At 40.1% G+C, this 15266-nt stretch overlaps 1 protein-coding gene across 4 annotated transcripts in view; it reads left to right on the top strand.

The window, feature by feature from the left end:
- RECK (reversion inducing cysteine rich protein with kazal motifs) overlaps window positions 1–6919 on the top strand; it is a 50475-nt gene extending 43556 nt beyond the window's left edge. For all 4 annotated transcript variants that reach the window (XM_040073162.1, XM_040073154.1, XM_040073179.2 and 1 more), the window contains 5 exons: window positions 777–969; window positions 2149–2359; window positions 3604–3677; window positions 4737–4892; window positions 5683–6919. In XM_040073162.1, coding sequence (XP_039929096.1) covers window positions 777–969; window positions 2149–2359; window positions 3604–3677; window positions 4737–4892; window positions 5683–5901 — 853 coding nt within the window. In that variant the 3' untranslated portion in view covers window positions 5902–6919. The remainder of the gene's footprint in view (window positions 1–776; window positions 970–2148; window positions 2360–3603; window positions 3678–4736; window positions 4893–5682) is intronic.
- Window positions 6920–15266: the final 8347 nt, after the last annotated feature.

Raw genomic sequence — 15266 nt, 5'->3', positions numbered from 1 at the left:
AGGCCATGAGACCTTTCATCAGCCTGTTCAGCAGACTGCATTGGCTGGCATTTCTCTAGCAGATGGATGCCTTGCAGGGCCTGTGCCAAATGTTTTGCAGATAAGATCATAGAAGGTACATGTTTAATATAAAGGGAAAAGAATTTGTGCTGTTTTTCTGTCTGTACTTGTCAGTGAAGGCTGCAGAGATGCAGGATCCCAAGAAAATGTAAACACAAGATTTTTCTGCTTGTTTGCAGTCATCCTCTAGATGGGATGTCGTACAATATTCTGAACCTCCAAAGCTAGAATCCAATTAGATATTTGTAATTGAAAGCATATAATCTTGTGGGTCTTGTTTTCACCCCTTCCTCAGAGAAGGGTGAGACTAGACCTCTGCAATAGACTCTTTTTTTCTTGCTGTTTCCATGTTTTCTCTAGCCTAGCTGTTCTTAAATATTCCTTTACAAAATGAAGGACAGGAGTAGGGAGGAAGTTTATCCAAGCCTTTGAAAATAATCCATTGAAAAATACTTGGTGAAAGATAAATGTTAGTGGAAACTGTAGTTGTGTTGACATACATTGAGTAAACGTGGTGTGAAACTGTTCCAGGTTTGTTGATGAGATCTGAAACGGGCTATTCAGAGTGTTTTATCACTTGTATTTCCTGCAGCTCTACTGAACCACAGTTAGCTCTAAAGCACTGGAGAAAATTTCACTGAAAATATTTTCCCTCAATATTTTAAGACTTAAAAAACCCCCCTTACATGACATGAAATTATTATGACTTTCTGCAGGTGCATACCAAAGAAACAAGTTTGCTTGACCAGTTTTGAGAAGTTTGAATGCAGCCAGCATGAATGTGTGCCAAGGCAGTTAAACTGTGACCAGACACGGGATCCTGTTTGTGACACAGACAACCTGGAATACACTAACTTGTGTACTTTGTACCAAAAAGGAAAAAGTTTGGCATACCGAGGACCATGCCAGGTAGGAAGTTTTTCTAGCAATATGTATCAAATCTTCTTTGTTTCTTGGTGTTCAACTTAACAATTTTTCTTTTTCTTTTTTTCAATATTGTTTGTTTGTTTGGGTCGTTTTTAAGTTTTCTTTTGGGGGTTTATCGCTTATAAAATGTTCTAATGGAAAGTAGTAATTTAGAATTTTTAATTTTAACTAGTATAAAAAATAATCTCACAACTTTCAGAATTTTGTCAGGTGTTTCTCTGCTTTAGTTAACAGTTGCCTCAAAGGCAATCAAAAGCTCCACTTATGCTGTCTTGGGTGTAATACTCTTGATATTTATATCTTTCCTTATATGCTATTAAAGCTTGCACACTGAGGTGTGTTTGCAGTAATTAGTGCAGTTCCTTGGTTACTTAAATGCTAATTCTTACCAATTTTAACTTGTTAAAATATAAAATAATACCCAGTCATAGAAAGTCTTTAGCTTTTTGTGTGATTGTACCCCAGGCTTACCAAGTTCATTGCTCAGGATCTATTTACAGACTAAGCAGTCTGTAATGATTTTCTAGTTAGTCTGCATTGGATTAGTCTTCATATTAATCCTTGAGAAGGATTAAAATTAGGTTTAGTTTTTGCATCCCACCACTTTCTATGGTGGTGTTAGACAAGCTGCTTTTGTCACCTTACAGTAACACATAGACAAATATAAGTAATATAGGTAAATACATGATATATAAAAATACAGAATCATGTTAGAAATACATGTGCACACACACTAAATTTTAAGCACACAAAACCACACTAAGATGAACTAATAACTTACTAATGAGTTGTTTAAAATTAATTTTATTAGTAGACTATTTTAGGGTATAATGAAACTATAATGATTTTAGTTGATTTAATAAGTTAATTTAAATATGGTCATTTTATTTAAGCATTAGGACAGAAGAAGAGTATTTGGTTTCTGAAATATATTTTACCGTGCATTTCTCAGACTCTGTCACCTTCTTGAAGTACTTACCCTTTTCATTTATGGCCCATTCATAAACTGGCAGGTTATTTCCTCTGGATTTCCTACCTTTTCAAAGGTTTGACAATATTAGCAGTGAATTCCCATTCATTTTGGGTTTCCTCATGTTGAAACTACTTGGAAGTTTGTGCAGCAGGGCTGAAGTGATGTTTCAGGGCTGCTGTGTGTTCCAGCCATTCTGCAGGTCGGCGGAGCCCATGTGCGGGCACGACGGACAGACCTACGGCAGCGTCTGTGCCGCCTACGCCCAGCGCGTGGCCGTGGACTACCACGGGCACTGCCAGGCTGTGGGCGTGCTCTCCAACAACGGCTTCCACTCCGAGTGTGCCTTCGTCCAGTGTCCCCGGCTCTCTGCCATGGGCTGCAAACCGCTCCTTGCGCCAGGTGGGGCAGCTCACTGCAGGGACGAGAGAGTTCTCCTGGCTCTGGGTATAAATAGGGCAATACTTGGAACAAAACATAGGCTTTAAAATGTTATATTAACAGAAAGCATAAAGTAATGACTCTACTTAGGGCTAGAACAAGCCAGTATCAGGACTAAGATAAGTAAACCTGAACTGGAAAGGCTGTGGCTTTAGGAGGCATGCTCCTTTCAGTATTTTAGAGACTGGCAGCTGGGTTTGGGAGAAATGAATGAGGTCTGTGGTGTCCAGGGTAGGATGCTTCTAGGAATCCAGTAATTTTTCAGAAGTGGCAGGACAGATACCACAGCGGAATGCTGAGCTGTCATCAGTATAGAGTTCCAGAAGGACAAGATGGTATTTAGTTAGAAGACAGAGCAAAATACCGTATGTATTCACAGTACTGTGGAAGACATCAGGAGTAGTTCTGCAGTTGCTGGTTTGAACCAGTTTTTTATTGTGTTCACAAGTGCTTTCTTTATGAAACAACAACTAATCACAGGTAACACACAGAGCAAGAAAAGCTTTGTTCTTTAAACAAGAGTTTCATTAATTTTTCTCCTTTCTCACCCCCTTTGAAAAAGGGTCTTGATGCTTTGTAATAACATTTAGTACTGTAAACATCACTCTCTGCATCTGAATTACATATAAGTTGGAGATTAAATACACAGGCATGGATAGGAAGTTGAAATATTATCCCTTTGGTTTCTGACATGGTGAGGAAAAACAGTAGGAGAAATGCTGTATCTGTCAGACAAGCACTTCTCCCTTATTATCTAAAGATTTTAAGCTCGAGCATGGTGCAACTGCAGAAATTAATGCCTGCAATGTGCATAAATGCTTCTGTCATGTCCTAGCTGTATCAGCTCTTGAAATCCATAATTTCTGTAGTTAATATGCATGCCTCCATACAAAATCTTGGCTTGTGGTACACATAGTGTCTCCAGTTTTTAGCTTACGTAATGAAGGATCTTAAAACGAATGAAAATTCATCTTGTTGCTTCATTCTGATAGTAGTAAATGTGTGTTGAAAGGTGACTGATTTTGCATTATGTTTTAAATCTTAAAAAAGTATTAGAAATGTGCAACTCTGCTGTCAAATTGAAACATTTGCTTTTGTAATTTTGCTATTTTCATTCTCAGTTAATATTCAAATTTTGGCTCTTGCTTACTTAAAAGTGAAAAGACTACTTGTTTTTATTACTGAGATTTCTTTAATTCACCTAGGAGCCTGCTGTCCCCTATGTGCTGGAATGCTGAGAATCTTATATGACAAAGACAAGCTGGATAATTTTGCAAGGGTAAACAGTTCAATCATGCCTAATGTTAAATGGTATATGAAAAGTCATGTTACAGTGCACTTCTTCCTGAAAGGTTGACATGTTATAAAAGCCCTTATTTTTAAGTTGTTACTTGTGATTGTCGGGTGGTTTTTTCCCTTATACTGCTTACACTTCATTTCTTTATCTGAGTCATAAATTGAATTAGAGTGCAAAGCAAAACAGAATTACAGTAGGCACAAACAAGCAGACTCAGGTTTGCAGTTTATATGACTTGTGCAGACAAATTATATAGGAACAGCATCTATGATTCTACGGCTTTCCTGTCAGAAATTATGTGTTTGTAGGTGCTCTGTGTGTCTGTTGACCAATTTTGCTGGGTAACAGTGTCTGTTGGGTCATGACTGCATCCTGGAGTGCTGTCCAGTTGTCACCTCTAATGGTATCCAGGACACAGTGGCTACTGCAGCTTCTCAGTTCATACATTACAAAATGTGACCGTGAGGAAGAATTTTTAGTTTCTGTTAGAAGAAGGCATTCTAGTTAAAGAAATTTATTGGTCTTATTCAAGTAGTTATTGATAACTACTCTCACCTGCTAAGCACCCTGATACCTGGATTGTAATGTCTGCCTCTTCTAGTTCAAAGAGCTGGTTCATGTAAGAAGAAACTGCTTCAAATACTGGACAGTTCCATAAATCTAGGGCTGTTCTGCCTCTTTGTTTCCCAGTGTGGAAGTGCAAACCACTGTAACAGATAACCATTCACATTATTTTGTGGTATATGATACATAGACGCGCTAACCATGAAGGAGAACTCATATCAAAACCATGGTTAATTTAAGAAGTAAAAATTTTTCCGCCTTCCTTCCTTTTGATCAGTGAATCATTTCTTAGAATGATGTTTTAGAAAGAATGAATCCTTTAGGTCTTTTGCTAGCATTTGGAGTAGAGTTTAGAACTGAGTAGTTTAATGGCTGAAACACATTTTCTGAAAACAGAAACACGTAACATTATTAAAACTGAGGAGGAGAATTTTCCGTAATATCACATTATCCGCAGAGTTCTTTGTTTTCTTCCAGGTAACAAATAAAAAGCCGATAACAGTACTTGACATACTTGAAAAAATCCGCCTGCATGTGTCAGTGCCACAGTGTGATGTGTTTGGATACTTAAGCATAGAATCAGAAATTGTGATTCTCATCATTCCTGTGGATCAGAACCCCAAACCATTGCAGGTAGATGATGTTATTATGCCTGGTCAGCTCTCACTCCATCTGCAGCAGGTGCTGTCAGATTCCTGGGGGGAGGAGGACTCTGAAATCAGAGGCTACCACTGCTTACCTGGTTTGCACCTATTGCTGAGCTAGACACTCCTCAACTTTCCAAGCTTTGGACCTCCAGATGTTAAGTTTGTCAAATTTAAACTTCACCAGAGACAGCTTCCAGTGCTTTTAAAGAGAGGTATTACTATATTCCTTTCTGAGATGCAGCAGAAAGTGAAGTGGAAGAAATTAATTTCCTAACAGAAATTCATTAATATCATCATGCCAGTGGGGGAATGGAAACCTGCAGTTTCTCCGGTTCTATTACTTCCATTCTTTTCTCCCTTTCCCATAAGTGAAACCAGTTTTCTCTGATTTGGAAGAAAAAGCCCAGGAAGGAGAAAATCTTGATTTTTCCACTGTTGCAGACTTCAAGGAAATAAGTTGTTTAATCGGGAAGGAAGTCCTCAGTTTTAGAGGCACTTTCATAAGTGATAATTCAATGTGGGCTTTTTTGCATCAACATTCAAAACACATCACCCCACGATAACTTGTATACAGTTTCCAGTTTCCTTCCTTTTCCTTTTCTACTACTCAGGACTTCCACAGGAGTTTTCATAGTACCAAAGTCTATGATGAGACATCTGATCTATTTTCCTAGTACTCCCCAAAAGTATCTAAATCTTATGTGCTAATGGGAATATTTTTGCATTGGCATTTTACATGGTAAGAAGAGAAACAGTAACTTTTTTTTATCCTTTAGATTGAAGCCTGCAATAAAGAAGCAGAAAAGATCGAGTCCTTGATCAACTCAGACAGCCCAACATTAGCATCACATGTGCCACTGTCAGCTCTAATTGCATCTCAAGTACAAGTTTCCTTTAGCATTTCTTCTGCTTCTGCTCAAGTGGTGCCTGCTCTGACATCCCCGTTCATAAGCCTTCTATTCACCTTGGCATCAGCACTGACATGCTACATGTAACTGCTTGGGAAATATGCAGGAGCATTGTGGCATTTGTATTGTGAAGGACATTTGGAGGTCACTGAGCAGGAAACAAAACACATACAAGATTCAATGAACTTACATTTTTCAATGAAGGACTGAAAGTATTTGAATAATGTGAAAAGATGATTCTCTTGTTCATAACTAGTCAGATTACTATTTCAGCACAATTAGATTGTTTTCCATGGATCTTGGAAAAATAAATATGCTCTGGAAGGTTCTGGCATTACGGATTTATGATTTTGAGGAGAAGGGATCTTACAGGGTTTTTTCAGCAATGACCTAAACAGTGTTTTGAGTTTACTGAAGAATGCTATTTTTATATTTTCAGATGCATATCACTGACAACAAAAGCATGCACCTATTTTAAATATCATTTTTGGAAGAAACAGATTGCTGCTACTTAGTTATCTTACCAAAAATTTAAGAGTTTGTTCTCATGTAAATATACTTTCATATTTTATTATGAAGAAAACTAACTAGCCCTGGGTCTATTTCAGTAGACATCTTTCCTTGGACTAATGAAGACTTGCAGGACTTCTGGCTCACTGCTTGTAAAATGACAATCAAGCTCTATGCTAGTACCTGACTTCAGTGAAGAGATGTGTTCTTTTTATAGTTTTGTACATTTCAGAATCTCATATTGGATGCAAAATTATAAAGAATCTCAGTATCTATATTTAAGTGCCATTTAAAATATTGCAGTATTTGCATGTTATCTAAAGAAATTTATACTTTAAATGTTTATACAAACAGTATGTTTTATTACTTACTGTATTTTATGCACCTGACTATACTCTACATGAAGTATTTTATATCAGTATTATGATAGCCAAGTTTTGAAGTATATACAGAAAAACTTATTTTGCCAAAATGCTGATCTTTGAAAGAAAGCACTGAAAACTTTTTGAACATGTATGTTGTAGCACGTTTGTAGCAATCATTTTATGCTAAATCTTTTAAATGCAAAAGCATTAAAGCTTTTTATTTTAATAAACACTTGTGTCTTGTGTCCTTTTGTAGAATGCATGTAATTTTATGGATTCAGAAACATTGCATATCTTTTCCTTTCTCTCTCAGAATAAGCACTTAAAACTAACTTCACTAACATACATACATGACTCACACAGATAATGTTCCCAAAGAGATGTCAAGGGGCTCTCAAGGGTGAAAGTGTTCTTACCACATACCTTGAGGAAGACTCATGCACATAATTATCCAAGCCTTGAAACAAAAAACTTGAGTATGTTGATAATCCATCTGTTTCTGAAATTTGTTATGTGGATTCATTAGACTTGGACACAGAAATAGAATGGATGCACTTTTGAAAAGCTTTTTGAACTGAAATTACTCAGATGATAGCCCCAGAAACTTAAACAATTCATATTGTTTATTTTTTACAAATCATTAGCAAATATCTCTTCACTGTGCAGCCTGTTAGCTTGCCTAGCATTTAGCTGAAGCAAATCTGATGCCTAGTAAAAAGAAAGGAATTATAAATGTGTTAAGAAAAAAAATAAATATATATATTTATACATACATGTGTATAGATAGATGTACCACACTGGAAAACTTAGTAAAGAGCTTTAAAAACATACTTTCGGTGGAATAGAATATACAGTGAATTTACTTCTATAAGTCTGAATTTTTTTTTTAATGAGAAATTATAACAAAAAGCTGCCTCTGTGAACTTATGAATTACTTTTGACCTTGTAGTAATACATAACTGTTAATTAGATCTCAGTCCTTTCTTTAAACAGAATAAATCTATTCTTCCCCCCAAAGTATTGTCTGATTTGCCTTCCTCAAAGCTGGATTCTGTTTCATTTGGTCAGGTCCAGTAAGGAGAGCAACCTGAGTCAAAGGGTGTTGATGCCTCTGTAATTCTGATACTCCTTCATAATTCCATAGCTTCTTGCTGTAAAGAGCCACCCCTGTGTTTTTCCAAATGCCTTCTCTTGTCCTTGGCAAGGCTTCTCAATTTGCGTCTTTGTGCTCAGTTCTCAGCATGAGCTGCAATATATACAAAAGCTTTCCATCTGTTTTATCCAGTTCTGACTCCTTCTAAGCCAGCATTCCTCTCTCTCCAACAGTGCTGAATAGTCCTAGGGGGTTAAATGATTCAGTCAGTGGGTTATTATATACAGCAGAACAGAAGTTCTCACCAGTGCTAATGGGGGAGGTTTCAAATTAAAGCCTGCTCTTCAGCTTGGTGTTCTGTGATTCTGCACTGTTTGCTGACGGTGGAAGGAGTGGATGGATTGTTACTACTGACTGCTTGGTGTATCAATTTACTTTTTAGCCAAATTTTAAGCTGCAGCAGCAGGACCAACATTCAGTAAATATAAATAAAGATATATGCATATGTACATATATGCATGTATACACATAACACACATATATATGCATATAAATATATTTATATCAGAGTGCTCTGTATCAGGCTCCATATCAGCCTCTTCAGGAAGAGCACATTTGGCCATTGTAGAGAATTTAGCAATTTATTTTAGTCAAGAATCCATATATGAGGGGTTAATACTTTTAGATTTGAATTTCAAGTACAAATGGCAATCAAATATGCAGGATGACACTGACTTATTACATAATTTATACACAAGGTTGTCTGGCTATAAGCATACAAAAAGGTTAAAAAGGTAACTTTGGATGGTTTCATTCTCAAGTGCACTCAGCTGCAGGAGCTCATTTTCCTCTGAGTTCCCTCTGGTCTTTTCACTCTGGTCGTTCCTGCTCAGGGCAGTAAGAGCAGCTTCCAAGTACCAGAGTAGTTGCTGGCATGAGTCAGGAGCAGGCATCAACACCCAACCGCTGCATCATGTTCGGGACCTCTGGCATAACAAAGTTTAAATATTTGCCATTAATTCCATGCAGCAACTGAGCTGCTGCCAACAAGGCTATGGCTGTATTGTCATTAGCAGTGGCTGTGGGCACCACCAGCTTCATCCAGATTAGAAGCAGGGACAGATCCTTGCCAGAAAACAAGATACAACAAAGCAGCCCAACTGGCTTTCATGCTGGGAAACAAACGCTTTCATACACACATTCCCTGTGCATGTCTTGAATATGGCAGGTTGTGCGTTTTGCTTCTTTAACAGGCTTGAAGAGGCAACATAAACTCTGTATCAGCACCTTCTCATGGCTCAGTACATTCTGAAGTGCTGCTCATATCCTTAATGCAGGACTTACTGTGTCCCCGCACCACAGCTTTAAGACCTCACTCAAGGCCCAGATGAATCAAAAGAGATATGAGAAATGCAAATACACATTTCCAAAGTAGAAAAAAATTAAGTCTATCATATTTTCCTTCCTGGCTTTAGAAGGTTTCAACAGGAGAAACTATACAGGCAGAAAGAGTCATGAGGAATGAAACCATGTAACAGAAAGCTTATCATAGACTAGCAGGAAAGAGAGATGGAAACTATTTCCATCCAGAAGTGATGTAATAAGGATGTGCTGTGACCACAGCTTGGGAACAGAACAGGCAGCTGTGGCCTGTGGAGGGGAGCTGAGTTACCCTTCTCCCAGGTCAGTAATGGCAAAGCAGCAAACAGTCCAGATTGTAGTATCAGTGATACTTGGAACTGAGATGCTTTTCATTATTCTGAGAAGGATTTTTAGTCAAGTTTAAGCACACTCAAAAATATGCAAAGGCTTGATTACAATCCGGTATCAAGCATCTGTTATGTTCATGTGGAGAAGTTTCTCTTGGCAACTGTTTAAAAAACTTCAGAGACAAACACGGATGTTAGCAAGGGCCAGAGCCTCGGAAATGCTCTTTGAACTTTTCACATCATTGTTGCTGCATTGAGGGCAGGTGCAGCACAGACGCACAAAAGGTTAACCATTACTTTGTCACCCATGAGCCATCACATCTTATGTTCATTTTCTGTTACTTAGTCAGAAGCAGCACCCTTGCACTCAAGGAGTAAATAAATAGCAAATCCACACAATTATAAGCAGACTGACCACTAAACCACATTCTGCAATAAAAAAATTGTTCAGTGCTTGTTCTCAGTGCCAAGTTTCCCAAACTGAATAGTTCACTCAAGTTTCTTTTGTACAGCAGTGCTGTCCATCAGGCATGAACTGATCCAGGTGGAGTTAAAAGCATTGGCAGCATGGATGTGCCATCCTTTGATGCTCTGATTTTTAACAGAAGAGAAGTTTCCTACCACCAGAACTAAGCATTTTAGAAATGCCTCTGTGGACCAGAAGTATATGAGGTGTTGGGCTCAGGTCTGTAACTGCTGACACCAAAGTTTCTGAGAAATTCAATTTTCCTGAAATTCAGTGCAGAAATAGCTAAGTACAGAGTGGGAAATATTTGTTTTCACAAACTCGGGAGGATATCGGGCTCTTGTGGTTTTAAAATAAGATTAAAAATCTAAACACTGTGGCCAGAGTTGTGTTCCCCATAGAAATCCCACAGGTGGCATCACAGCACAAAGGAAATTACATTTCAGCTGCTTTTGATTTAGAAGGAATGCAGCTGCCTTGTGATTTTTATTTTTCAGTTGTTTTTGTTTAAAGCTAACACTTTCCTGCAACTTCAGTTCTATTTTCTGTGTCACTTCATTCTCAAGATCAAATCTGCACAGGCTTAAGTATCTCTTCCTTTATGTAAATTTATTTCCTCCTGCAGATGCCTACCAAAACATTACCAGGGCTGCCCCAAGAATGTAATTCTCCAGTTGAGAAGGATACTTGACATCAAGGACATGTATGAATGTATTAAATTGTTGGCATGGAAATGAGTCAAACCCACAACCATAACTTTTGTCACCAGCAATCAAAAAAGTTCATTTAACTGGGTACTTCAGGGATGAATCAGACACAGGCACATACACAGACACACTCTCAAGGTTTCAGTGCTTGTGAACAAAGAAATTCCTATTTTGAAGATTATTTAAGAAAACCCAGATAGTTCAAAGAACTCCTGTGCAGACTTGATATTATCATAATCAACAGTAAATTCAGCATTATTGTCTTAATTCAGAAGAGGAGGGAAAAGTAAATGAGTACATTAATATCCAAACAACTAGCAGTAGATGTCAGCCCCATTTTTAAGCAGGGGCCTCCACAAGGGGAGAACTGGGAAAACCAGCGAGTAGTCCAAGGCACAGACAGGACCCACCTCCAGTCCACCACACGGCCATCCTCTCCCCAGCAATGACCATCAGGGCACAGTGACCACCCTGTGACCACCACAGGGCCCCTCTCTCCAATTAGAGCAATACTGGTTTGCTTGATGTGTGACCACCCAGGCACAATGTATATAATCTCTCATTGAAAAGAAAAAGGAGGTAAACTGAGGCAGGGGTGCTTTTGGGCTGAGCCTTGACTGATGCCTGACCCTGATGCTCTGCTTCTCCCTTGCAGCTGACTTACCATACAAAGCAGAATAGGAAAATTGTGTATTTTTAATTAGCAGTATGGATGAAAGTGAGAAGGGGAAAAAAAAAAAAAAAAAAAGGAAAACCCCAGTAATGCCTGCTTGCAGGGTTTATCACCCTTCACAGGACTTCTCACCAACAGAGTATTTCCAAGCCCAATTCATTCCTCTGCCCTTGGCTGGGTCTGCTTATAGGGTTTGTGAATTCTTTTGTCTAAAGCTGCCTGTCTAAATTTTTGCCTTCCTATATCCTTAAGAATCCACCTCCTCCCACCCACAGAGCGGGAACAGGGAACTGGGCCCACCAGCTAAACATCTAATAGTAATGTCACTGTATTTAAAGGATTTATGGCCAAAGCGAAATCTGTGTTCCTCAGCATGACACAAATACTCCAGTAAACCCACAACCAGATCTAACAATGCTCAACCACAGAGTGCAAGTAACAGAAATCTGCCACTTAATTTCTCTTCCACCTACTCCAAAACTAGACAAATTGCAGATTGTGGGGTATTTCAATGTTTTGGGTATTTCTGTGACAGTTGACCCCAAAGGAACATGCATCTTAGGGCAACAGAAACAGTAGGAAGCATCTGCTCTGAGAAATTTTTTTTTTTCTATTAATATATCATATTTTGCTAAGTTCTGTTTCCACAAGAGCCTTGCACTAGTAAGAGGTCTTTGCTGCTGCTGTTGTTCTCGTTCCCTCCCCTTCTCCAAAATGAAAGCATTCAGAACAGTATGTGCAATTTTTTTAGTATCTATACTATTTTAAAAATATTTTATTTTAGAAATACTTGACATTTTATTTCTTAGTTGAACAATTTTTATTAGAAAGCCTCCAGGCCAAGCTAATTCATCTGTTAAAGAACAAAAATGGTGTCTGAAGAATCCAGTGGCAGAAGTGTCACTTATGAGATGGACCTTTGCTCTGTCCAACACTCCACGGGCCTGCCAGCCCCAGCCTCTTTGGTGCAGCAGCACCAGCGTGGTCTCATGATCAGAGGGGCTCTGGAGAGGCTCCCCAAACCCCACTCCCACAGCACCCCAGCATCCAGAGACTCCAAGATCCTCTTCACACTCCTCACTCCTGCAGGGACCTGGTCAAAGCCACCTTCGGCAAAACCCAGGCCTTTACAAAGAAACTGCAGAGTGCAAGGCACAGCCACTGCCCTCACAGAGAGGTGTTTTGGGAATTCACATACAGCAGCCGTTCCTGGTGCAGCATTTAACAGGCAGCAGCCACTCCACTTCCAAACGCCATTCCATGCTCTGACCCAGCAGGAGTCCCACCCTGTTAACTGGGCTTTTGGTCTGCTCCCAGGACATAAATTTTTGCAGGACTTGGCAGGCTCCTACAGAGACTGCCCAGCACTGGGCTGTGCTGGTGGGTGGCAGTCCCTTTGTACCCAGAGCAGCCACCTCACGCACCTCCCCTCAGCTGAAGTTCAACCCAAAAATGTCCTCCAATCACACTCGATCCTTCTCAATCTCACAGCCCCGGCCCCAGCACTGGGTCTGCACGATCCCTCACAGAACACACATGTGGTCACACATCACCCTCCATTTGCACCAAGGCTATCCCTGGCCTGGAACACCAGTGGGCTACCTTTATCCATGAGTTTATAAATCATGATGCTGTTGTATGAAGTCCCACCACTCAAGTTCTTTACGTACAATACTGGTTCTTCTCTGCACCAATGCTGCCCAGCAGCTTTTCTTTCAAGTAACAGACTTTCACTTTTCACAGCATTAGTTAATATCACTAAGTTCAGTCCAGACAGCTACCTTAAAATAAATTCTTATTCCAAAATGAAGAGGGTCACCAAAAGGATCAGAGGCATGCAGCACCTCTTCTACAAGGAAAGACTGAGAGGATTGTTCAGCTTATGGGTGGTGTATTTGTGGCCTTCCAGTACGTGAAAGGAGTGGAAAGAAAGATGAAGTAGGACCTTTTAAAAGGGCATGTAGTGAAGGAAGAAGGGGGAATGGATTCAGACAGAAAGAAATTAGGTATCAGGAGGAAGTTCTTTACTGTGAGGGTTGTGAGGCACTGGAACATGTTGCCCAGAGAAGATGTGGATGCCCCACCCCTGAAAACATTCATGGCCAAGTTGGATGGGGCTTTGAGCAACCTGCTAGTGGAAGGTGTCCCTGTCTATGGCAGGGGATTGGAACTAGATGGTCTTTAAGGTCCCTTCCAGCCCAAACCAGCCTACGAGTCTATGGAAACAAGCACAAGAATACAAGGCAGATTTAGTTGTACCACTCACACTCTTAACAAAACAGCGCTGCAGGATTGCTGCTGACCAACCCACCTCACGCCTTCAGCGCTGCTGAAGATCCTGTGCAGCCACCACAGCATCTGATTGATGATGCCAAACTTTTGCACACAGAGATCCACATGTACAGCAGACTGACAATGCCTTCAAAAGAAAGGGTTTGGGTCACATAATGCCCTTACAACCTTAATTATTTAAGCAGATCAGGAGGGGACACTGAGAGCTCTGAAAAACTTGTAATTCAGCCCTTGCTCTCCAGCATAGTGTAGGATGTCAGCCCTCTGGCAGATGGATGGCATTGTATCTACATGATACACAATTGACTTATTCCATTAAATTGCTATGGGCACTTGTCCCTCATGACCTGGAAACAATTTCACAACACATGAAAAAGGTGCCAAAGTGCCGAAAGTTAGTATTTCACAGAGGTTTCAACAGCATCCTTTCTGCATCACCTTTTCTAAAAGGTGAGGCTGCTGGCATACATACCTCGTGTGACAGCACAGCTAATGAGCCCAGTCCACAGGAGAGCGTCTTCCACATCTCAGCAGACACTGGAAACTGCCAAGGGAATTTCTCATACTTTTGACCATTTTTCTGCAAAGAACAACTAAAAATCTGTATCACATTTGTGTAATCTTTCTTCTGCTGCATTTATTAACAGTTCTGGACTGTGACTGAGTTGGTGTCTTGGCATTTTCCCATCCACCCGTAAGTGTGCATTCCTCTTCAGCTATTCACACAGCAGCAGGCAGTACGAGAACCACGGAGCAGCTGTGTTCCTCAGCAAGGCTCTACCTCACACCCATGCAGCAAATGGACAGCAATGCTGCTTTACAGACTGCTCACTCCGCTCAAAATTTAGTGATTTCTCATTTCCAAAACAGACTGACTGACTCTAATAAAAATAATCAGACCTTTCTCCAGAAATGTCCAAGCCTGATGGTTTTCAACAACACACACAGTCAGCTGTCCCATCTTTGGCTTACTTGGTGCAGTTCAATCCACACCCCACCTGCCAGTCTCAGCCTTCAAGGATGGCAGGAACTGCACTCACTCCTGCTTCATGGACAAGCAGACAAAATAAAATAAGAATGATATCTGCAAAGATTCTTCACATTTCTACTTCCCCTCATTCTATTACAAGCTGCTCTGAAACATACTACTAGATAAAACCTTGATGAACAGTAGCTGTTGTGGACTTAGGATGGGAACACGGCGCACGTAATCCTGGCTATCTGTGAACCAACATGCTCCTCAAACACACCGGGCAGCACCGTAAGCACACACACACCACAAACACCCCCTTGCACTCAATATGTTAAAATGGGCAAGTGCCGAGCAAGAAGAACAATGTCGCACACGTTTTGGGATCTGGTACCCAAGAAAGAGAAACAGTCACAGCTGCAGGCTGCTTGTCAGATCTGAACAGCTGGAATGAGACAGGAGACACGGAATGAGATAGCAGGCACTAAAGTGAGGTGTCAAGACTTTAAATGCAGCACCACAAAGTCTTCCTTCATTCATGAATATTCAATTTGTCCTTTTCACACGCACACTGCAGAGGAGTCAAAGGTCGCCTGACTTTTAAAGAAAGCCATGAATGTTTTCATTTTCTTAAGGTTTTGGGGTTGGGGGTCTTTTTGTTGGGTTT

The sequence above is a fragment of the Hirundo rustica genome, chromosome 1 (genome assembly GCF_015227805.2).
Source record: "Hirundo rustica isolate bHirRus1 chromosome 1, bHirRus1.pri.v3, whole genome shotgun sequence".
Lineage (NCBI taxonomy): Eukaryota > Metazoa > Chordata > Aves > Passeriformes > Hirundinidae > Hirundo > Hirundo rustica.
Note: the sequence above shows the minus strand (reverse complement) of the source record. Positions and strands in the feature narration are given on the sequence as shown.